Here is a 26813-nt window from a genome sequence, read left to right on the forward strand (position 1 = left end):
ATCCACTTTCTTTGCGAAAGCCCAGCTGGTACCTAGGTAAAACACTATTATGCTCTACGAACCATTCTATTCTATTTTTAATTATGTTTTCTAGAATTTTACCTACACATGACGTTAAGGCGATTGGTCGGTAACTTTCTGGACTGTTTGGACATTTAGTAGGTTTTAGAAAAGGTAGAATTAGTGTTTGTTTCCACTGCCATGGTATCTTACTTGTTTTTAATATATTATTGAAAATTTTTATCAAATGGGATTCTGCTATTGTGGGTATGTTTTTTAACATCGAATAAGATACCTTATCCATACCAGTGGCCTTATATTTTTTTGAGTATATTATATTAGTGTACTCAGTGTAGGTTATTTGCTCAACAGTTTCATTGCTAGGGCTCAGAAGTTTAAACCAGGGATCTAGATTGCACGAAGTTAAATTATTTAGAATTTTTATTGAGTTTTCGTTATTGGGAAAAGTTACATGGCTATTAGAAAAATGAGTTTTAAATTTTTTAATTGTGTTCCAAATTTTTTTAACTGGAGTTTCCCTCGTAAGTGATCCACAAAATCGTCTAAAACTAGATTTTTTTTAAATTTGTAATTGTTTTTTAACGAAAGCTTTAATTCTATTACAATTTATGTAATTTTCCACGGTTTGGTCATCTACATATGTTTTGATTGCTTTTCGTCTATTTTTTATTAACTCATCGCATTCGTTGTCCCACCATGGTGCCCCTTAGTTTTATTTCTAACTGTTATGTAAGGGATATTATCTTCTGCACTAGAGTTGAAAATATTATGCCATTCATTATAATCCACGTCATGTCGATCAGACAGCTTAGTTTCTATAGTGCCCATGTATTTTGGCCAATTTGCTTTTCTGAAGTTTCTTCTGGTACCTAATGTACTGCCTCCATTTGAGGATTGTGTTTGGTTAATTTCACATATAGTTGGGAAATAGTCACTTTGTCCAGTATCTGGGTGTACCCACCAATGACACTTAGATGCTAAATCTTGAGTTACTATGGTAAGATCAACTGCTGATGGATTCTGCCCTGGTTGTACCATTCTGATGGAGGTACCATCATTCAATATAACTAATTGTTCTTTATCAACGAATTCCATTATTATTTTTATTGAAAAAGGTTATTCAAAAAGTTTATAAGGAAAAATTTACTATAGTTTTACATAATACTAATGCAAAAAAAGCTCTCTGGGATAAACAATTTGAATAAAATTTAAACAATTGAATGAATCGCTTTGAAATTTTTGTGACACATATTAAGCACCAAAGAACCCTCATTTGACAAAAATTTCAAAGCTGTACACTTATTTTTACAATAGTTATTGCGAAATTAATTTTTTTGAATTTTCGCCTTTTTTCGCAATTATATTAACAATAAATGTGTGATAGGCTATTTTAAAGCTTTTTCCATTCCCTCGAAGATGTTTGTAGTAAGAAAACCGTAAGTCTTACAGTTTTTCATTAATTAGAAAAAAAAAAAGGAAAAAAGGCTGTTTTTTGACACTAAATTGTTTATAAATAAAAATTGCCGCCAGATCCTACGCAAAAAAATAGTTATAATTTGTTCTTATAGATGTTACCTGTCGAAAAACGCTTCAGTGCTCTGGCTGTTGAAGTGTCACGAATAGGGTATATTTTTGTCTTATTACCCTGGCCTATCTAGTCTATATTGTCTGTAGGTATCGCCAGCTAATAATAACTCTTAACAGTAGTCGAGGATTTATTTAACTAAATAAAAATACAGCAATTTAATAAAACACAACCCAAATTCTTATTATTTATTATAATATCCATCAATATAACACTATACAATTTGCAAATTTAATTTGGTATAAGCTGATCTACTACAACCTCAATTATTTACTGTTACCTCCAATTTTCAGACTAAAAACAACACAATACAATGTAACAACGATCATAAAATTACTTTTTTTTAGCTTGATTTTGATATTTACAGCAACAAGGTGGTTTAGAGTACTTCTCATTTTAAAAAAGTTTAAAACTACTTATCTGTGTTAAACTTTACATTATGTTATTTATAAAAAGTTTTGTACTTAATTTATATTCAATTTTACTACCTAATAGCCAGATAAACTTATTAAAAACAAGAAATAGGTGCTCAGATAAGAAAAAAGAAATGTACGGATATAAAAAATATGTAGCTTGTTTTTTATTTTTACATAGTAATGAATTTTTAATAGCAGGTGCTGAAAAAACTGCATCAAATGGCGAAATTCTACGAAAATTATTCCATTTCATTCAATATTTTTGCCTTTTGGTAACTAAAAAGATTATTTGCATAGCTACACCCTTCTAATAAAGTTTTAAACGTCTACGCCAGATTAATTTTGTTCGGATTTTCATTGAAACTGTACGATATTTACATATACTTAGTGTACCTTAATATTTGTTTGTATTTCTGCTATGTTTGTATCTTCATTATATTCCTGCTATGTTTGTATCATAACATATCGGTTTACAAATTTTTTGTATCATCTTGTTATTTCCAAATTCTTCTTCGATCGATCATTCCATAAGTCCTCCTCCAGATGTCGTTATCCCATCTCTTTATCATTTTTTCCCTATATCATATGTTCGTCTTCCTATCTTTTTTTCTCGTGATTTCTATGCCAAAATATTTTGGTATTCCATTTCTGTCCAGCTTGACTGATGAGGTCGATAAACAACAAGCGTATCTCTTGGCTTCGTGTTCCTGTACTTCCTCTTCTTAGTATTCTTGTTTAATTCTGTTTTTTTTATAATTTTGCCATAGAATCTACCTTTGAGTTTCAAAGAATTGGTGCTTTATAGTAGGTACAGTGGAACCCCGATAAGTTGGCCCCCGATAACCCGGAATTCCGGCTAACCCGGACCGATTTTCATCAGATAAACATTTTGATTTTCAATATTTTATATTTTGACAACGACCTGATTTGGGCGTCGTGAAACGTTAATAAAATTATTTTTCAATTTAATTGTGGCTTATTTCCCATCAAAGTAGTTAATTATCAGACAAACCTTTCAACAATAAAAATGTATGTAATATAATATTTGAGAGATAATGTGTATGTGTGTAATTTGAACTATACGATATTAAAAATGACTCATAGCACACGCCGCAGAAAAAACAGGCACCTGTCTGTAGTACCTATTCCTTTTTATTTCAAACTGTCTTAGCATTGTTTAGGAAAGACTATTTAAAAAATTCTTTTATAAACAATGGTCTTTAGTTTTCACTGTTCTTAAATAACATTACATCGTTGTGACTGTATTGTGTGTCTTGTATTGTTCGCTTCCGTTTGCTTATGTTTGTGTTTGGTGTTTTTTTAGTAATTTTGATGAGTAGGTACTGTGCATATTTATAAATATATTTCATGTTATTTCAATTCTAACAGAGTTTATCTGTAAGTATACCATATTTTATTAATTTTTACCATATTCTCCGGCTATCTCGGATTTTCGATAACCCGGATCGGCCGCGGTCCCGATTAATCCGAGTTATCGAGGTTCCACTGTATTTTATTTATTACTGTGTTATAAATTGTTGTCGTGTATTTTATTATCAATTCTTGTGTTACGTTCTCTACATTTAAGATGCCCAAATCATATGAAGTTATTTGGCTGCTATCTGTCTTTAATACAACAATAACTTTTATTTTTTGTAACTGTTTCTGTATTATATTCATATTCCCCACTATTGCATTGATTTCTGTTCTATTTTTAAGTGAAAATTTTCAGAGTCAACTTTAGTCAAGCTTGAAAAAATAATCTAGTAAATGGAGAAACAAGTATAGTTTAGCGTGAGCTTGAAATTGTTATTAGGATTAGTTTTCAGTGGTGAATAGAATTAAAAGATAAAAAAAACAACAAAAAATTGACGAAATAAGAGAAGCTATTGGTCTCTTGCATGGAGCAAAAAGCAACAATAGACAACCTCCACAGCAAAATAAAAACAATAAAAAGTAATATAGCTGGAGATAATACAAAAGAGAAAGATACACGAACAAATACTCCAACGAACTCAAAATGTTCAGAAAAGCACCCGATATCCAAGATAAAGCAATATCAACAATCACAGATGGATGATTTAGAAGCGACATAAAACACTTTAAAAATATTGAGCCAATATTAGTGAGGAAAAATTGTGGACAACATCACAGAAAATGTCGAAGTCATAGACAAAATAATAAATTGAAAGAAAAGCATAGCTAAGATAAACGCAGCGAGGATACAGAGAAAATATCAAAAGCCCTCATAAACGAAAATAACTTTATTCCAATGGAAGTACCTACTGTCTACAGGAGAAGCTTATGATATAAAGTAGTACTAAAAGAATTAACAGGTAATAAGAAACCGAAATATATCACAGAGGAACGGGAGAATAAGGATTTTCCATATACAGATCATCAAAAACGACTTAATCAGCCAATGTGCAATGGTACAATTTCCAGGTCTACCATCAATGCCATCTATCGAATTCAATGTACACTTCTAAGAGACCATCTAACAGAGTATGCAAATAGCAATAAGCCCTATATAGTCAATTTTAAGTTTAGCACTAAAGTTCCATATGGGCTAAGACACGAAACACCAACGAATCAACCAGATGAATCAAATATACACACAACACAAATAACTCCTTTATGGTGATATCAATAAGTGGAATTTATGATTAGGAAAATTTTGGAGAATATAAACTAACAAAAGAGGAGCAACCAGAAGACGGATGTACCTCAACAGGGCACGCCAGTATACAGGGCGTCCAGAAACTCTACCGACAAACGAAGACAGGAGATTCCTCAGATAATTTTAAGACAATTTAACCCAATTCACCTAGTCCGAAAATGCTTCCTAAGGGAGCTAGAGCTCTTTGAATATGGCGTCATGTAATTAGTTTTTCTTAAATACCTCCAGAACGCTTCTATTTAGAAAAACGAAAATTGGTATACATATTTATTTTCCAGAAATGAATCGATTCCATCCATTGCTAATTTCTAGTACAGGTCATAGGCGTCCGTTTTGGGTAGGGCAACGGTTATTTTATCGCCTAACTTTTTTGTCTTTAATTTTTAAGCATTTTTGACTCTGAATTATTTAATTGTGAGTTATTCTAGTACTAAAAGATACTCTTAGTTTAAGTCGATAGGACACACCGTTTTCTAGAAAAATCGATTTGAAAATTTTTCGTTCCTTGAATTAAAAAAAAAAAGATTAAAAAAAAAACTATTTAGAAAGATGAAAACTGGTACATTTATTTATATTCCAGAGATTAATCGATTTCATTAATGGCGAATTTCTAGTGCCGGTCATAGGCGTCCGTTTTGGGTAGGTCAACAGTTATTTTATAGCATACCTTTATTGTCTTTAATTTTTAAGTATTTTTGACACGAGACTATTCAATTATGAGATATTCGAGTATTAAAGTTACTCTTGCTTTAAGTTGGTAAAATACATCGTTTTTTTTTTAATTTTAACTTTTTTTTTCAAATTCCCAAAACTAAAAATTTTCAAATAGATTTTTCTAGAAAACGGTGTATCCTATCGACTTAAAGTAAGAGTACCTTTTAGTACTAGAATACCTTACAATTTAATAATCCAGTATCAAAAATGCTTTAAAGTTGAAGACAAAAAAGTTATGCAATAAAGTAACCGTTGCCCTACCCAAAACGTACGCCTATGACCGGTACTAGAAATTCGCAATGGATGAAATCGATTCATTTCAGGAAAGTAAATAAACATACCAATTTTCGTTTTTCTAAATAGAAGCGTTCTGGAGGTATTAAAGAAAAACTAATTACATGGCGCCATCTTCAAAGAGCTCTAACTCCCTTAGGAAGCATTTTCGGACTAGGTGAATTGGGTTAAATTGTCATAAAATTATTTGAGGAATCTCCTGTCTTCGTTTGTCGGTAGAGTTTCTGGACACCCTGTATAAGGATAAGTAGAATTAATACCATCACTCTTACTTACAGAAAGAAGATTCAGTCAGAAGAGCTGACAAACAGAAGTGAAATGAATTTCGACTCGATTTAAGTTCTCTGTTTAACCCAGGTATGACAATACCAAAAGGCACCGTTAGGAAAATATTCCAATTTACAATTCAGAGAACATGTATGGAACGAGTCTGTGTACTCTAATACAGAGTATGGCATTAGTAAATTAAGAAAATCTACGGTTTCGTTTTGATTTAAATCTGTCTCCCTCCATCCACCGATAGTGCTGTTATTAGTTATTCCCCGTTAGAGGGCGTTCTGCCCATACTGCGATATAAATAGTTTTAATTTATATCGAGAAAGTACGGTCGTGTTGGTGTAAATTTATCTTCCTCAGAGCCTATTTGACAACACGTAGACCTAGAAATAGTACCATCGGAGGATGAAGGGAGACATATTTAAATCAAAACGAAACCGTAGATTTTCTTATTTTACTAATGCCATAATCTGTATTAGAGTACACAGACTCGTTTCATACAGGTTCTCTGAACTGTAAATTGGAATATTTTCCTAACGGTGCCTTTTGGTATTGTCATACCTGGGTAAACAGATAATTTGAATCGAGTCGAAATTCATTTCACTTATTCCCCATTAGAGGGCGTTTTAACCATACTGTGATATAAATAGTTAATTTATATCGAGAAACTACGGTCGTGTTGGTGTAAATTTGTCTTCCTCAGAGAATCCTTGACAACAGGTAGACCTAAAAAGAGTACTATCGGATGATGGAGGGAGATATGTAAATCAAAACGAAACCGTAGATTTTCTTATGTTTTATAAGTTAGGAGAATACAGAGAAACAGAAAAAAAGATGTGGTCATAGTAATAAGTGGTCCAAAGTTGCCTTATACACAGATTACAATAGAATAGCAGCAAATGAGCAAGAAATGGTTGATCTTCTGCGAAGAGTTGAGTATGAAAGCAATAAAGTTGGTCTGAAAATCAATAAAGCTAAGACAAAAATAATGGTGGTCGACAGATTCGACACTATTCAACTTACTAACATGTTACAGGAATACCGGATAGTAAACACCTTTGTCTATCTCGGGTTTAGTATAACTAACGATGGTAACTGTGAAGCAGAAGTTCGGAGACGTATTGTTATGGCAAAAAATGCGATGAGTCGCCTAATTAAAATTTGGAAAGACAGATCAATCTCTCAAAATATCAAGATGAGACTGGTGAATGCCCTTGTATTCTCAATATTTCTATACGGAGCAGAAACTTGGAATTTTCGCGCATGCGAGCGCCAAAAAATTGATGCATTTGAGATGTGGTGCTGGAGAAGAATGCTACGTATACCTTGGATAGCTCGTAGGACAAACGTTTCCATTCTAAACCAACTCAATATTAAAAAAAGGCTGTCCACAATATGTCTGCAACGAATTCTGCAATTCTTTGGTCACGTGGTTCGCAGATGTGACGACAGTTTGGAGAGATTAACTGTTTCTGGAAACGTTCCGGGGAGAAGATCAAGAGGACGATCACCAACTAGATGGTCTGACCAAATAAAGCATTCAGCTGGAAACTCATTCTGCGAAGCTCTTACAGCAGCTGAAGATAGAAACCAATGTAGAAACATTGTTGGGAATATTGGAAGAAATCACGGTCCTCAGTAATGGGGAAACGACAAGAGAGAGAGAGAGAGAGAGAGAGAGAGAGAGAGAGAGAGAGAGAGAGAGAGATAAAGTAGCCTCATATACAGCCTACCATAGAATAGCCCTTATGCGAAGCATAAGGCGGTCATAGATAACCTAAAAAGGTTGTAAATTAATGTAATTGTTGCATATATTTGAAGCAACACCAACAACCTAAATGTATTATGACATTCACTGAAATACAATTGTTTCCCAATATAACAAGATGTTTCCCATGTCTGTCTAAGTTTTTAATTTTGTCGATACTCCCTCGAATATAACATCACTATTAATTCTTCCACATGTTTCTTTTGGTTTACACGAAAATGTCTTAAAACTTTGAAATGAAAACGTATAATCTTATATTTACATATTTTTCCCTTTTAGATTTTAGTCACACCCTGATTACCAACTCACTAGATTCTTAACAAAATTTATAAACCTAGTACTGATTGCCTAAGCTTAGATATGCCAAACGTAGACTGTGGTCTAAGCAACTGATAAGTGATAATTTTGATGCAGAAGGGCTTCCCAATAAGGCTTAAAAACTAATATAAAAATTATTTGCAACTGATATGGCGAATCGTGATCACTTTAGGTACACCCTTCTTAATTAGTGCATTTATTTAACGATCGTTTGAATTTGTTTATGTTCTAGTGTCATTTATGAAAAAAACCTTAAGAAATTTAAATTTACATAACATACATACAGTTGAGTCCCTGAATCTTTACCCGTGCGTCATCATTTAAAGCATACGAAATAAGTCGATGATAAGTCGGAAATTGAAATTTACTAAACACAACAGCAAGTGACAGTAGTGACTTGCTGTTGCGTTTAGTAAATTTCAATTTCCGACTTATAATCGACTTATTTCGTATGCTTTAAATGATGACGCACGGGTAAAGATTCAGGGAATCTACTGTAATCGTTCCTCTTCTACCATTGGAGGAACTTCTAGCCTTTAATGAATTTTCTCCATTCTTTCCTGCTCTTCGCTATTTGTGTTGGCTCTTACTAAGATTTGCCCCTATTTTGTAATATATCGGCTATGTCGCTGCTCCACTCTTTTATTGGTCTGCCTCTTATGTTTTTCCCTATTGTTTTACCTTCCCAAATTCTTTTCACTTGCCAGTTACTGTCCTTTCGTGTTAAATGGCCAAACCATGCTAATTTTTTCTCCTTTTTCGTGTCAAGTAATGGAATCCTCTATTTAGAGCCTGGAATAATTTTCTTGTACTGTCTAGTCCTAGTCTGTTATTGAAATCGTCCTCGATGCTTCCTCTATTATTTATTACTGTTCCCAGGTTACTGTATGTTTGTTTGCTTTATTTTTTCTTGATCTATCTCCACTTCGGTTAGGTCATCCTTGTCTTTTTTCATTGTTATTTTCATTATCTGTGTCTTCCCTTTATTTACATTTAGGTTGTATTATTTTGCTTTTGAATTCCATTTTTCTAAAGTATGCTTCAGTTTTCCTGCTGTTTGTGACCTGCAAATACGCATATCTTTCAATTTATCATTTACATTATATTTCATCCTATACAGTATTTTTTAAAGATTTTCTTAGATTCTTTCACTATCTCATCTATTACATTAATTTATAAAAAGTATTGGGCTTAAACTACCTCCTTGTCTAACTCATTGTGTTGTTTCAAATATGGTTGCGATTGCATATTTTGTGTTCTTATTGTATTTATTGTTTTCATATGTACTTTTTGTTCAACCTACCAAGTCTTTGTTTACTCTTGTTTCTTTTGCAGGCTCTCCCATATAGTTTTCCTTTCGATATAATCAAATGCTTTTTCCATGCCTACAAAACTTGTGAATACTTATTTATTCTTTTTAAGGGTTTCTCTATTACTTGGTGCATGGTTAAGATATGGTCTTGTGGGTTATGTTCTTTTCTGAATCCGTTTTGTACGTCCTCCAGTTTATGTTCTATTTCTATCCTGATTTTTCTTTCTATTATTATTTTATATATTTTTGCTGCTAGGTACACATAATAGGGATATGTATCTATAGTTCTGACAGTCTCTTCTGTTTTCCTTCTTGTGTACTTGTACAATTTTATTCCATTTGACCATGCTCTAGGCAACATTTTTTTCTTCCATAATATTAAATTAAGGATGCATAATAATCGTTTCTTTGCCTTTTTTCCCATATTTTATATTTCAACATATCTGAACTAATTTCAATTTAAATGTCTAAATATTAAAAAAATTAAGATTTCAGTTGTCAACAGTAATGTTAAAAAAACAAAAAAATTCACAATTAGAATATAAAAAATGCTGATATTTTCAAAATGGCACTAGCTGTAAACAAATTATACTTTATAAAAATTTCCTAACCCTCATATTGCTAAACCAAAGTAAATGGAGGTAACCAATTACTTTTCTACTTATTTATTCACTACAGCTACGTATCATGTAAAATCTATATTATAATTTGTAATAATATCAATTAAGGCCTATTCGCATATTGACAGAGTTCAGTGTATTCACAACATGTATTTTTAACATCACTGTAACTACATCACTGAGAATAAAGCCCTCGCAGAGATCATTTTTGGTTAACACTGCTGGCTGCACGCCTAAACTAAATGATGGTTTCAGATATCGGCTGTCCACAAAAGAATCAATTTGACAAAAGTACTAATACACTATAATGTGCTAGGCTATTGGGTACGTATTTTTATAAAATATATTTTTTTAAACCCTCCACAAACTGAGGGTGTCCTTGGTTCTTATGATTTTTCTTTGTAATTGTATTGCTAATATTAGTATTAATAATAACAAAATTTAACTTTTTCCTTATATAATCCTCATGATATTTTTACAGTACAGTAAACACAGCATCATAATGTTAAGGCTGAACTTTTAAATATATAGAAGGAGAAGGTTTAAAATTACATACTAGGAAAAATCATAAGGATCTGTTGGCATACCGGATGCATAGGTACCTAGAGATTGGACTCTTGCAACATTATCCCATTATACAAAAAAGGTGACAAACTAAAGTGTTCAAATTACAGGGGAATATCATTGTTGGTAAATGCAAGTAAAATCTACAAAATGATACTAGAGAAAAAGCTGAGAGGAAATATCGAGGGCTTCCTGGATGACAGTCAATGTGGCTTTCGGGCTAGACGAGGTACAACCGACCTCATATTCACGGCGAGACAACTATCAGAAAAAACGCTAGAGCAGCGGTTCTCAATCTTTTTGTGTCATGTACCACCAAATACTTTTTATTATTTTTGGTACCACCTAACTGAAATACATATTTAACTAGGTGATCTAATTAACTATAATAGTTGTGCTGATTTTGGCTGTTTTTGCGTTTTGTGTACCACCTCAAAAAATGAAATGTACCACCAGTGGTACATGTACCACAGATTGAGAACCGCTGCGCTAGAGCATGACAGTAAGTTGTTTCTCTTTTTTGTGGACTTGAAAAAAGCCTTAGATCGACTAAGTATCAAGATCTGGGAAATATTAAACCGCAGAAATGTGAAACCGAAGCTAATTCAAGCAGAAAAGATTATATATAAATTATACATAATATAATAATGTAGGAACGAACAACCGCTCATCTCTAGAATTTTACATATAAGGCAAGTATAAGACAAGGTTATGTCCTAAGAGTTTTGTTATTCATCATTCTAATGTACAAACTTGCAAAAGAATGTAGGGATAGGGTAAACAGAACTAGGGTCGGGGTTTATAAACTCCTAGGTGTATACGGGTCAGAGTTGATATATGCCGATGATCAGGTAATTGAGGCAGCATCAGAAAAAGTCTCGCAAGTGAACGTGAATATTTGGAATGGAGTTTTTAAGAAATTCGAGTTGAAAATAAATAATGAAAAAAACAGAAGCTTTAGTAATATCGAAAATTCAATAAAATATACATGTAAAGCCAAATAATGAGACCATTCGACAAGTAGAGAATTTCAAGCTCTAGGATTAACAATGAATAGACAAGGTAATATAGAACCAGAAATAAATAGCAGGGTAATGAGTGCAACAAAATTATATTATGAATTAAATAAGAGTTTTACGAGTATTAGTAAATAGGACGTAAATCTTAAAACAAAAATGAAAATATTCAAAACTGTATACGAGTCGGTACTACTTTACGGTACTGAAACTTGGACAGTGAACCACAAAGTTAGAAGTAAAATTTAAGCATGCGATATGCGATATTTGCGAGCGGTAACCGGGGTGACCAAACGTAATCGTATAAGAAACGAAGAAATACGTGGATGGTGCTATATCGGAATGAGCTTAGAACTTGACTGACTTGAAACGAAACAGTTATCGTGATTCGCCCATATTGCGAGAATAAGTGAATGTAGAACTATAAATATGGTATGGAAAGTTGCATCAGATAAAAAAAACTACGAAGAAGCAGACCAGCAAAAACATAGAACGCAGATATTGGGAAGGATTTCGCAAAAAGAAATATTGGGTGGAGAAAGACAGAAGAACTAGCTACTGACCGAAAAGCATGGAGACATCTGATTACCCCACTTACCTCGACAACGTAATTAATAAAACGTCGACTTAAGTAAGTAAGTAAGCACATCACTCAACTGCCTGACCTGATATACTATAGAAGGTGTTATTATTAATTACGAACCATCGTATAATTTCAAAAGTACCGACAATACACAGTTGCCATTGAGAAAACTATTTGATATTATTCCATTTCTTTTGATAGAGCAAACCCCAGTTGTAAAACAAATAATTTATTTCACCTTTCATGTGTAGAGTGAAAATGAACTTCTATTAAACAACATAAAAATGGAGAATACATCAAATAAAAAGTTGTATTTTTCAACTGTGTTTTTCCTCAATAATATAATTGAAAAAAATTACAATATTAATATTTGGAATTAAGTAAGACAAGTGGGCAAAATTAAAATTTGGCGCCCAACGTGGGGCTACACAAATTGCCAGATTCTTTTGTGGACCGCAAAAAATCCAAATCAGAGTTCGTTGCCTTGTATCCATCGATGCACTTAACACACCTTAATAAACTTACCCAAAAACTTAATTATAGATTACAGATGACATTTAGAGGAGAGTGAAACTTTAGGACACAAGTAGTAATATTGTCATTTCATATTTAACCACTACCTAATGATAATAAATAGAACTGTTTGGAAAATTTCGTGAACTATTCATAATCGTTTATGTTTTTTTAAGGAAAGTAGTTTTGAAAACGAAATAAACAATGAAATAGTCATTTAAATGGTGGTATTGCTTCCTAATCGCCTTATTTATCTTACAACATTAACTATTCTTCACGGTCCCTCATGCTCGATTTTTATTATTTCCAGTTCCTTCTTCATTTACTATCCTTCCCATTTTACTCTATGTTAATATCGCCTTGTTATTTTCTGTCCAGTTTGTTGTTCAGATTTTTATTATTCATATCTGTTTTTAATATCATATTTATGTAATGTAGGTTGTGTATATTCTGGTTTTTATTTTCTATTCTAGATGCTTGTTATTCACTTGCTGTTTTCCTTTTTGAAGTGAGTGTTTCTTAATAGATGTCTTGTGACTTACAACACATTATAAATCTAGATCTAAATATATGAAAATACATTCATCATCATCATCATCATCATCCAGCTTTCTGCATCCAAAGTTGAACATAGGCCTCCCCTAATTTCTTCCAATTTTGTCGGTCTTGGGCTTTCTGCAACCAATTCCCAGCAATCCTTTTGACGTCGTCTGTCCATCTTGTAGGTGGTCTACCTCTACTTCTTCTGTCTTCTCTTGGTCTCCACACCGTAATTTTTTGGGTCCACCTCCCGTCCTTCATTCTGGCTACATGACCCGCCCAATTCCACTTCAGCCATGCTACTCGCTCTATGACATCTGTGACGCCTGTCCTTCTTCTGATTTCTTCGTTTCTGACCCTGTCTCTGAGAGTCAGTCCAAGTAGTGACCGTTCCATTCTTCTTTGGGCCACTCTAAAAGTTTCGTTGCTGTGGCCTGGGTTAACGATAATGTTTCAGCGCCGTAAGTCATGACTGGAAGCACACATTGGTTGAACGTCTTCCTTTTCAAATAATTTGGCAAGTTGCTCTTGAAGATGTCTGATAGAGCTCCATATGCGGCCCATGCTAAGGTAATCCTTCTCTGTAGTTCAGCAGTTTGATTTTCCCTGGCAATTTGGATTTCATGCCCTAAGTATTTATATTTATGGACCAATGCTATTTCGTTGACGTCGACTTTTGGATTTTCGCTTGGTACCAGGTTTGTCATGTAGTGTGTCTTTCCAAAATTTACGTTTAAACCAACTTTTTACAAGCGGCATCTAACTCAGTAAGCATAGTTCTAGTCTCTTTTAAGTTGTCTGTTATAAGAACTACGTCGTCTGCGAATCGTAGGTGGGAGAGCCTTTCACCGTCGACATTTATTCCTTTGGCGTCCCACTCCAATTGTTTGAAAGCATGTTCAAGGACTGCCGTAAAGAGTTTGGGAGATAACGTATCTCCCTGTCTAATTCCTCTTTTGATTTTTATAGATTTGGTATCTTTGTGTAGTCGGACGGCCATGGTTGCATTATTGTATATGTTCGCTATCAGTTTGGAGTACCGATAATCTATATGACTTTTCTCCGATGCTCTCATTATGCTGTTAATTTCAATCGTATCAAATGCTTTGCGAAAGTCTACGAAAGCCAGGACCAATGGTCGGTTGTATTCGATAGATTTTTCTATAATTCCTTTTATGCAGTGTAGGTGGTCGTTAGTGCCAAAGTTTTTCCTAAAACCCGCCTGTTCTCTAGGTTGGTAAAAATCCAATTTTGTTTCCAGTCTATTTGTTATTATTCTTGTGAATAACTTGTAGAGGTGGTCTAATAGGCTTATGGGCCGGTAATTTTCGAGTTCTGTTGGGAAAATACATTACCTCATTTATAATTTCCCCTTCAATTTCCAGATGACATTTGACTTATCTTGGATATACACTCGAGAGCAAAATAATCGACTCACTTGCCGAATTGTACACGTTAGAAATCTCGAATTTCCTAAACCTGTTTTCCGATTTGAGTGATTTTTTTGGATGTTATAGCCTTATTATTTAAGAAAATCGATGTAATATTATTGTCGCTAGACAGGTAAAGGTCATTTTATACCGGGGTGTAACAATCATACGGTGATTTTTTCTTAAAGTTTGGAACACCTTGTGTAATATTGTAGCATACATAAAAATTTTTAAATTAAAACTCAATTGTAGCCTTAGGCTTTCTTAACAACTTGTTTTTTGATTCATTCGCTTATGTTCGATAATAATAGAGATATGTACTTTTATATTACAAATGAGGTATGCTATTTGGTCTTGATCAATATCAATCCAAATCTCGAGAGCTACTGTTTGTAAGGTTCTAGGAGGTGGCAAACGCTGTCGTAGTCTTCTGCCAATTATGTCCCACAAAATTTCGATCAGGTTAAGATCTGGACTATGCGATGGCCAATACAAAGTCCGAAGATTTTCCTGTTGTAAATATTCGGTTACAGTTCGTGAACGTGGTCTTGCATTATCGTGCATTAGCAAAAAATTGTTACCAATATAAGGAGCCGATAGCATGGTAGCTAAGTCCTCCGCTATGTAAGATCACTACTTGAACACACTCATCGCGGGTCAAATTCCTTGTAGCGCGTTCCATTCCCATTAAATAACAAAAAAAACTACGGACTTAATTTAAACTTTAAATAATAAATCTACTAATTTTCACAACAAACCAAACACTTCTTGACTGTTAACCATTTGACATCCATTAAATTGTTAATTTCTCATAGCCTACTTTAGGCTTGCTTATTAAACTAAGCAAAGAATGAGGATTTATTGATGAAAAACATCGCTAGTTGTCAACGTACCTACCTAACTTTTTTATTATCCAACATAAGCAAATGAATCAAAAAAGAAAATGTTAATAAAGCCCAAGGCTACAATTTAATTTTAATTTAAATATTTTTTATGTGCGAGAATATTCCACAGAGTGTTCCGAACTTTAAGAAAAAAACACAGTATTACTTATTTTTACACCCAGTATAAAATGACCTTTACCCTTCATAGCAACAATAATATTACATCAATTTTCTTAAACAATAAGGATATAAGATACTAAAAAAAATAACTCAAATCGGAAAACAGGTTTAGGAAATTTGAGATTTCTAACGTGTACAATTCAGCAAGTGAGTCGATTATTTTGCTCTCAAGTGTAGTTAGGTATCCATTGTGAAGCGTGCATTTCTAAACTATAATCTCCATTTGTTTGCCGGAATTATTGAATTAGAGACCTTATGAAAATTAAGTTCTGAAAATAGATAATTTCCTATGTTTCTTCTGTAGTATTATGAGTGCCCAATTGATTTCTTTTTATACCCTTAGTTAGAAGAAGAAAAGTGGACCTTAGCTAAAAAGAAATCTTTATTAAGAGCAAATTGGACAGAATAGATCCCCAACAGGATACTACTTAGTTGCTGCTAGATTTTAGGATAATTTAAGCATAATACCGAAGACACAAATGGGTAGTCTTAAATTATTTCATAATATTGGTTGAAAGATATAGCTGAGAAAATCACGAAATACACATTCTCGCAAATAAATTCTTAATACAGCAGCAGGTCAATATAAAGAACATAAAATAAAAAGAAAAGGGAAAGTTAACAGAAAAAATAATTACAAAAATATGAAAACAAGTATTATATAAATATTACAAAAAACAATAACAAGTAGTTTATTTTTATGATACTACACTCTTATAATCTGGAAATGTCTTGCCTATAAGTAAATTTTGATATTTTTTAAAGTGCACCAAATTTTCCAAACTTCTGTAAATAACCTACGTTAGAAACTGTTATAATGTTGCGTATGTCTTCTTAAACTGATTTTAACATAAAACATCTGCTAATATCTTTAACGAACATCAAAATGACTTGATTCTGTTTTACATTCAGATCAACAACTACGCTAACTTAACAAGAGGTACCTGGAGGTACCTGGCCCAAGGCAGTGAGTAACATATCATTATCAACATATTGCTTAGCAAAATTCAAACCTCACGTAAAGAGCTTCAAAGTTTCCGTCCAAAATGTTGTGATGCCAGAAAGTATTTAATACTTTAGGTAGATAGTTGAAGATTTAAGCAAAGAGTTTTGAACAAAACAATATAAAAAATATTATAAATTAGTTGTTGTGTTCTTTACTTAAGCAACTACATAAAAGGAACTACTTGTCTGATAAAATTTTCAGTATTTGGTATATATTTTTGAAAAGTAATATGTAGAAGTATAGTTCCAGAAGCGCCATTTTTTATCGAGGCTGAGGACTTTTCCTTTAGTTATCAACGAGGCAATCGCACCTTTCAGAACACCTAAATTTTACTCCATCTTACTCCTCCATCTTTTAAGCATAAAACATTTTATAGAGATTCCTAATAACAAGTCAACCATGGACTTTAGCAATACACCTAGTGCCATTGCTGGTAAACCTCTACGTAGAAAACTCTGCAAAACTGAGGTCACATAGAGAACTATCGGAGACGTTCAGGATTGTAAAAACAAGGCAAAGCTGCGTGATAAGCCTTATTCTGTTTAACATATATGGAGAAGCCATTTTGCACGAACCATTCTCAGAATTAAATTTCTCAGAAACAATTTAATGTAGGCAGATGATACAACGGTTTTCGCCGAATCCTTAGAATAATTAATGGAGCTGTTAGAAGCAATAGAACGAGTATATTTGGAAGCAGGGTTATCCCTAAATAAATAGAAAACAAACAAAAATTATGATCATAGATAGAAGAAATAACAACCAGCCAGACATTATCAGAATCAATGATATGTTGTTGCAAAATAGGAACAGCCATGGTCAAGGGAGAAACAATAAAGCTCACCAAAGTATGGAAAAGCCACAATATCACCATGGATACAAAGATAAGGCTTGTAAAAAATGGTCTTCTCCATTTTTTATGTGGATTTGTTGGAAGAATGTTGTGAATATTCTAGACCGCAAGAGGAATCAATGAATCTCTTCTTAGAGAGCTGCACGTTACCAGTAGGCTTCGAAACATTGTGACCGAAAAAATCACCGCTTACTTTGGTCATGTGGTGTGTAGAGATGATCTGAGAAGCTGACATTACAGGGGATGGTGCAAGGGCGAGAGTCCGGGGAAGAACACCAACAAGGTATATGGACCACATTACAAAAGAGGTCACAGCTCCACTAAACCTTTGCTTCAGATTTGCAGAGGATAGAGAAATATGGAGACAGTTTAAGAGAAAACATAGAAAATTCAAGGTGGTACGATGTCCGAATCGGAGGACTGACTAGGAAGAATAGTCCTTAGCCTTCGCAGGTAAACAGCCTGGAATTTCATTTATTAACTATACAACCTAAGCATATTTTGTCAATCTTCGACTATCTACCTCTTCCAGACCTATTTCGTTACCTGAGAATCATTATTCTAACCATTTTGGGCAGATACTTGTGTTCAACGGTCCTAACAATGAAAACAAATACATTGGTATTATTTTGAAGTGGATTTTGGTTTGGTTGATCTTTACATGTCCCCAAAAATGCCGGCGAAGGTTTTTCTAAGGTTCTTCATGGTGTCTTCCGTATCTTCTACGAGAGACTGTGACTGACTGCCTTGGCGTTGGAAGCCGGGACGAGGTGGGGGATCTGGAAGACGTCCTGTACTGGGTGCGCTGCTAATTGTGCTTGACTGTGAGGCTAAAATCATAATAATAAACATAAATATTTATATGGAATATATGGAAACAGGTAGTAAATTAATATTTTAAGATGTAAAAGTGTTATATTACGTATTAAATAATTATTCTTATCTTATGAAATCTGATAGACAAGGCGAAAACGGCGGGTTCGTTGGAAAAAATATTCCCATGAGATTTTTTTGCATAATCACATTTGTAATACCCCAAGAATAAGGTTCAAGAAGTCGCCCATGCGAAAAGTGATCCAAATTTTTTTTAACAATTTTTTTTAATCAAATTGTAGAAATTATTATTTTTGCTACGAACAATTTTTTTCTCGATTTTTTAAACCATTCTGGACAAAAAAGGTCTCGTGTAATTTTTCTCTAAAGTTGATGGTTTTTGAGTTATAAGCAATTTAAAATTTGAAAAACGCAAAAATGGCCATTTTTAAGACTTACTAACTCGGTTAAAAATTATTACCCCCCCCCCTACATGACCCTGAAGAAATATGTGTTATTAATTTATTACTAAGCTGTTATTTTTAATTATTAACAATAAGCCGTAAGATCGTATTGACGCGGCTGTAAATGTGAGTGCGAGTAAGATGCCCCATTGGACTGCCGGAATGGCATCTCTCTCGCACTCACCTTAGACGGCCGTCTAATACGTGCAGGCGCTCTTTATTATTACTTAAAAATTACAGCTTAGTAATAAAATAATGACAAAAATTCCTTCAGGATCTTGTAGGGGGGGCTTTAAACTTTGATTTAGTCACTTTCTGACTTTAATAATAATAATTTTAACCAATTTATTAAGCCTTGAAAATCGCCATTTTTTGTTTTTTTTTTTAATTTTAAATTGTTCATAACTCGAAAACTATCAACTTTAGAGAAAAATTACAAGAGACCTATTTTGTTCAGAATAGTCCAAAAAACCTAACAAAAATTGTACGGGCCAAAAATATTGATTTTTGCAATTTGATTAAAGAAAAATTGTTAAAAAAAATGTGGACCACTTTTCACGTGGGCGACTTCATTAACCTTATTCTGGGATGTCTCACGAAAGTGATTATGCAAAAAATCTCATGGGAATATTTTTCTAACGAACACGCCGTTTTCGCCTTGTCTATGAGGAAACATTGGAAAATCTTGGAAGACTTGAAAAATTTGAGAAAATCATACAAAATTTTCGAAAATTTTAGAAAATGAAAATTGTAGAGAATCTCACCAGGTATTAGAAAATCTTCGATAATCTTAGAAAATTTTAGAATCTTAGAAAATCTTAAAAAATTTAGAAATTTTTAGAAAATCTTGAATATTTTAGAAATTTTTAGAAAATCTTCGAATATCGTAGAAAATCGTAGTAGATTAGAAATATTAGAAAATTTTAGAAAATTTCAGAATCTTAGATAAATCCCCAAAATATTGTACTGAAGCTATTTTCTTGTGGCATGTTAATGTAGTTGACTATTTTATTTTAGAATAAGCCACAATTTGAGTTTGAAATTAAGTTTATTTGAAGTTCGGCAAACTTCGGAAATAGTTATCAAAACAAAAACATTAATAATGAATATTAATGTTTGTATTTTGATAACGATTTCCGAAGTGGAAAGTGGACTTTAATATGGATGCCGGTCCATGAAGGGTTGCATGGGAATGAATGAGCAGATATGTTGGCAAAATAAGGCTCGAGATAAACTTTTGAAGATCCAGAACCTTTCTGTTGGATCACTAAAGATGATACGAAAAACAAGGTTCAGAGATGACTGATAAGGAATCATCAAAAGAAATGGATAGCCAGTCACACTAAAAAAATAATCAATAATACTGACAAGAACTCTCCAACAATTTTTGAACCTCAATGAACGGGATATCAAAACAGTCAATGAAGTGGTGACTGGACATTGCCGTTTAACAAATTACCCATACCTTCTTCTTCTTCTTCGTCTAGCCATTCACGTCCACATCTGAACATAAGCCTCTTCAAGTCTTCCTTTCCATTGCTTTTTGTTGTACGCTACTTGTAGCCAATTTTTCCGGCAGTTCGTTTCAGATCATCTGTCCACCTCAGATCCGCCTCTGGGTCTTTTGTGTTAGTATGGTCTCCAGGTTAGAATTGTTCTGTGCCATTTGTTTAGATCGCTCCTAGCTACATGTCCAGCGCATTCCCATTTAAATTTTAATGATTTTTGTACCACATCGGTGACTTTGGTTTTCTGTCTTATCCATGTGTTTGTTTTCCTGTCCTTAAATGATATGCCAAGCATTGCTGTCCATCGCGTGTTGAGTGACTCTGAGTATGTTCATATTCTTTTTTGTGATTGTCCATGTTTGTGCCCCATATGTTAATATCAGAATAATGCATGCATCAAAAACTTTAGATCTAAGATGTTGTTGAATTTGCTGATTTCTGAGTATATAGTTCAGTTTGCATAATGCTGCCCATGCCAACTTTCTTCTTCTTTTTATTTCTTCCGTTTGAATTTCCCTATTTAGTATTATTTTTTGTCCTAAGTATATATATTCTTCAACTTTTTCAATAACTTTTTCGTTTAATATTGTCACGGTTTCTTCGGAGTGTATGACTTTTGTTTTGTTTAAATTCATTTTCAGTCCTATTTTAGAAGATTCTGTGTGTAATTCTGAAAGCATGGTTTGCAGTTCTTGTAGGTCAGTAGCTATCAGGATTATGTCATCCGCAAATCGTAGATTACTGAGGTAGCGGCCATTGATGTTTATTACCTTATATTTCCAATTTAGATTTTTAAACACGTCCTCCAAAACTATGGTGAACAGTTTGGGTGATAGAGTGTCTCCCTGTTTGACTCCCCTGTTTAATGGTACAGGGTTCGTGTATTCATTTTCATTTAGGTAGTATGTAGCTGTAGCTTGGTTCATAGTTTCTTTTATTAAGTTAATATATCTGCTGTCTATTCTACAATTTTGCATTGCGCTTATTACAGCCGTGTGTTCTATAGTGTCGACAGCTTTTTCGTAGTCTACAAATGCTATAAAAACTGGAAACTAGTATTCGTTACATTTTTCTGTTACTATTTTTGTGGTTAATAGGTGATCGGAAGTTGAATAGCCTTTTCTAAAACCTGCCTGTTGCCCTGGTATATGGTTAGCTGCACTGTTCCTTCTTAGTCGTGTAATTATGACTTTGGTGACTATTTTAAACAGGTGTGACAGTAGACTGATGGGCTTGTAGTTTTCCAACTTTAGATTATCACCTTTATTGTGTAATAAGATTACTTTAGAGTTGTTCCAGCTCTTAGGGACTTTGCCCTGGTGTAATCAACTGTCTATAAGCTTAGTTACAATTGCAATGAGTTCCTTACCTCCTTCTAATATTATATCTGTGGTAATCCTATCTTCTCCTGCAGCTTTATTTCTCTTCATGTTTTCCAATGCTGCAGGTACCTCTGAAATTGATACTTTTGGCATTATTTCCGATCCAACATTTTTTATTAATTTCCGTGCTGGTCTCATTTCATCGTCTTGTTGATGTGTTCTGTAGAGTTCCGTGTAAGATTCTTCTATTCATTTCAGTATGTTTTCTCTAGTTGTAATTTCATTTTCGTCTTTTTCCATTAATGATATTATCTGACGTCGTCCTAGTATCGGTATGAGGCATTTCATACTCTTATTTTTTTCAATAATTGTTGTTATTAATTTTTCTTCTTCTTTTCTTTTTTGTTTAATCGGTAATCCCGCCATAAGGCCGGCATTAAAATAATCGAATTATTTTAAAATGTAAAATTTATTTGCTCTCACATCGACTACACCGCTTTTCGGCAAGAATAGTGTCGACCAGTGGTAACGGTTTAAAAGTTATAGGTTCAGTTACTTGAGAGATAATAAAATATGGTCAACGTGGAAACAAGCAAGTGAATCGTACGTAGAAATTATTGCTCTGGAACACGTGTAATTGAACCGTAAAATAAAATAGTTCTAGTTGTCCAATTGATTTCATATTTGTTTTAGTAAGTACTTATAATATTTGTTTGATAGTTTACTAGCGTATTTGGTGAAAAATGTAAAATTAGTGCTGTTTTTTGAGTGTTGAATGATACCCGCCTTTTGGCCGGCTTGTCGGAGTACGGTAAAATAAGTCATTCGCGTATTTGAATAAAAGTACATATTTGTACTTTTTTTACTTTTATTATTTATACATTTCTTTCTTTCTATTGTAGAACATGGAAAATAATAGATCTCAAAGACGACGAAAGTATGGTGCGAAAAGGTATAACGAGCTGCCAGACGCGGAAAAAAGGACAAAATACGATCTTTCCACAATAACCAATGAACAAATCGACAAGATCATGAACTCTAATCTTGATTCAGATGACGAGATAGTTTACGAAGATGATGATGAGCCGATCCGGATTATGAGATTAGGACTACAAGGCGGATGTCCTCACAGTCGAGAACGATGACATCTTTTTTTTGACTGTTTACGTGAAAATATTATTGATTTGGAGCTCTCCACGAACCTTCCGTTGCAGCTAAGTAATATCACTGATGTTAGTGAAGATTAAGTGGGTGTTTCAGAACCACATGCAAATATATCTACTTCTGAAATGGCAATAATAACTTTGCCGGAACTTATAATATCAGAAAATATATCACCAGAAGTTCCAACAGCTGATCCGGATACTCAAATGGACGTTTCAGTATCACCCGTACCGTTAGCATCAAAAGAACCATTTGCATCAACTTCCACACAACTAGCACCAACCACTAAATTCAAACCAAAAAAAGACCCAGATCCCCGTTACCAACTGTAGAAGCTACGGGACCACAAATAGTACCATCAGCGGGGGGCTTCACTGGCACAGGCATGCTAATCAAACACGAAAAGTCACAACGCAATACTAATTTTTTCTCTTTCTTTGAGTTGACCTCATTGAATCTCATATGGGGCGAAGTGAATTGCGCATTAAAACAATGGATGCAATGAAACGTATCTTTTACTATTTTCTGGATATGGCTGTCACAAATGCGTTCATTTTGTATTAGATCATATAATGAAGATGCTGCGAAAACAGATTTCAAAGAAGAAGGAGCTTCACAAGAAAAAAACATGAGACTATTCCAATTTCGTGTGAAAATTGCCCAAGCTCTGTGCTCTTCTGTTCAGAAAAGACCCATTGGTCGACATTCAGATTCACCGCTCACTACTAATAGTACTAAAAAGGCAGCGCATCCTATTGAAGACGTATGTTAAGATGGAGTAGATCATGTTCCTGAATGGATTCCAGGTAGTAAAAAGGCTTGCAAATACTGAAAGAAATCAGAAACACACACTTTCTGCCTGAAATGAAAATGTCAACTACATGTATTTCATTCCGGTGCCAAGAATTGTTGGAAAGACTACTACGTCCGTCGTTAATGTATTTCTTTCATTAGTATTTACCTGTTAATTTTTTTATCAAGTTCATATCAATAACAATTTAAATATTTTTATAAGCAATAAAAAAGCACTAGTTAATTTTTCCCTGTAGAACGATATACCGGCCGTACGGCCGGAATTCTTCTTTTTCACTTTGTGGCTGAGTCAATAACGATATCAAAAATTTAACTTTCCATTCATGTTTCACGTAGCAAAATTGCCCCAAAACCAAAATTTTCAGAAAGTTGGACCCCCTATTTCTATTTTGCCGATTAAAGGGTTTTAAGTGCTCTATATTCTTCGGTTCCCTTTTTGTTAGATTTATTTAAGATCTTCCTTTTTTATTTGTTGTAATATTTCTTTGTCTAATTCATTGTGTGTTGTTTTTAGTTTTTTCAGTTGCAGAATGCTTTTGTTCACTGTTTCAGTTATAAGATTATTCAAATCATCAACATCATTGGAGTTTACTGTATTGGAGTACTATACATACAAACTACGTAAGGTGAATGGACCATGGTGCAGAAAATGCGAAATGGAAGAAGAAACTGCCATACACATACTAAGCTATTGCAATGTACTAAATAATGTAAGGCGGGAACTTGTCAATTTAGGTTTGAACCAGAAGAGATCCTAAAACTATTAATAAGAAAATTGTTGGCCTTTGTTGAGGCAATAGAACTTATTAAAGTTTAAGGAAAAAACAAGTTGTGGAACGAAGGTCTTACGACCAAGTGCCAGAGACTAAAGAGTCTCGCCTAAGACTATTTAGGAATAAGACGAAGAGAGTTATATTTGTAGATAATAAAAAAGACCGAGAAACCAATAAAACCCAACTCACCTTGACTATCTCTTCTACCAACACTTGCCAAAGAGGGAGCCTCTGAAGTTGCACTCGGTGGTGGCGTCTCCGAGTGTGTAAGGCTACTGAGGCTTCCCAGAATACCACGTGGGCCAACAGGTGGCGGAGGAGGCTCTTCACTGGGAGGAGGAGTCCTTGGTCTACAAATGGCCTGCATTCTTGAAGATACTAGATCGGCTATGTGTCTTCTGTCTTCCTCTTGAGTATCGCCCAGCAGTGTTAGAGCACTGTCGTTGACCTAAAAATTCAAGAATAATATTGCTTACATAAGCTTAACTAATGTAAAGTATAAAAATATATTTAAATCATCATTCGAAAAATTTGTTTCGAAGAAAAATGTTTAACCAAATAAAAATAGACGGTTTGGTTTTGATTCAATTAGAGTCTCTTGCCATTCCCTGACACGTATTTCTAGGTTTACCTGTTATCAAACAGGCTTTGCAAGAAGACTGAATTGAACCAAAACGCACCGGCTTGGTGGTAAATATATTTAAATATTTTACCAACGTATGCCTTTAGCGACCTCTAACGAGGTAAGATGAAGTGAGTGTCGATAACTATTAAAGTAAACTGTGAACCTTAGACATATTCATGCCATCGGGCGATGCTGGGAATTTATTCCACTAAGGGCCAATTTCTCATATCGAGTTCAACTCCAGTTTAACCTGAACTTTTATGAACGTCAGTTAAAAGTCAAGATCGTCTTTCTCAATTCGCGTTCAACCGATGGCAGTTTAAACTTGAACGATGCTTGAACGCTGGAATTTGGCCGTTCAAAGATTTCAGAACCTAGTTCAGATGATTTCATGGATTACGCATGCGTTGTATTAACACGAAACGCTGTCATAATATAAATATATCTTATTTTATTATAACGATATTATAACGCCTAACGATAAACGATAACATTATTTTTGTTTTTATAACATTTATAATCAAGTATATTCAAATGGGAAATAAGCCACAATTTTACCTAAAAATGATTTTATTAACGTTTCGACGCCCAAGTCGCGTGTCGTTGTCAAAATACAAAATAATACTAAATAAATAAAAATGTTGTTGCTTAGTAAACAATTTTAGGAACGCAACTCATCAATATTGGCAATATCATTTTAAAGTCGTCTACTTTAAAATGTATAATACGTGTCTGAATTGCCGATATAAATGAGTCAGATTAAATAAATTATTAGAAGAATTGTTTACTAAGCAACAACATTTTTATTTATTTAGTATTATTTTGTATTTTGACAACGACACCCGACTTGGGCGTCGAAACGTTAATAAAATCATTTTTAGGTAAAATTGTAGCTTATTTCCCATTTGAATATACTTGATTATAAAAATGACACAAGAAAATAGCTTCAGAACAACATTTATAACATTTATTTATAATTATTAAAATGACTATTTGACTATAAATACTTAAATTTAACTTTATTCAAAAACAGCATAAAAATGGTCGTACAAAATGGAGATAGTTTTTCACCTTTTGCCATCTATTGATATTTCTCGAAAGCTGTAGAACGTGCACTGACATTAACGTGCAATGAGAAATGCATTCCAAACAAAATCAAAGTTCACTGGTGAACTGAGGTCAACTAAACCATAGATTAAAGCAGGTATGGGAAATCGACCCTAAAACATCAGTATTTTACCCGTCTCAATCGCCATAATTTTGTACTCTGCACCGAGTATAGCGTGAAACCAAAAATGTTTAATGCTATATCGATACATTTTTGGCAAAGTAACTTAAGTGACATTTTATGTTTTTCCATTAAACTAAAGCTATTATTGTTTAGAAGGTACTGCCAAAGTGTAGTAAGTCTAGAATTAATTCAAACATAATATATCTAGGCTTACAACACGTTGGCAGTACCTTCTAAACAATAATAGAGTGTGTTTAATGGAAAAGGATGATTCGTCAAAAATGTCACTTACATTACTTTGCCAAAAATGTATCGATATAGTGCAGTCACTGAAGGTTTTCACCTTCGATTTCGTTGAACCTCCATCGATTTTCATGAAAATTGGTGAGTGGTTAGAGGTTACCTGAAGGAACAAATGTGGCATGATGCCAACTTGCGCTTTTATCCTGAGGGTGGATGCCACCCCTTCTCGGGGGTGAAAATTATTTTAGTAAGAATAATATCACAAGTCGATAGAAGGAAAAATT

At 33.7% G+C, this 26813-nt stretch overlaps 1 protein-coding gene across 1 annotated transcript in view; it reads right to left on the reverse strand.

Moving 5' to 3' along the window:
- Nucleotides 1-1780: 1780 nt before the first annotated feature.
- Nucleotides 1781-26813, reverse strand: part of LOC114329918 (synapsin-like) — a 60841-nt gene continuing 35808 nt past the window's right edge. Inside the window, exons 4-5 of the mRNA XM_028279197.2 lie at nt 24620-24878; nt 1781-18403 (exon numbers count right to left, since the gene is read on the reverse strand). Coding sequence (XP_028134998.1) covers nt 18231-18403; nt 24620-24878 — 432 coding nt within the window. The 3' untranslated portion in view covers nt 1781-18230. The remainder of the gene's footprint in view (nt 18404-24619; nt 24879-26813) is intronic.

The sequence above is a fragment of the Diabrotica virgifera genome, chromosome 2 (genome assembly GCF_917563875.1).
Source record: "Diabrotica virgifera virgifera chromosome 2, PGI_DIABVI_V3a".
Taxonomy (NCBI): domain Eukaryota; kingdom Metazoa; phylum Arthropoda; class Insecta; order Coleoptera; family Chrysomelidae; genus Diabrotica; species Diabrotica virgifera.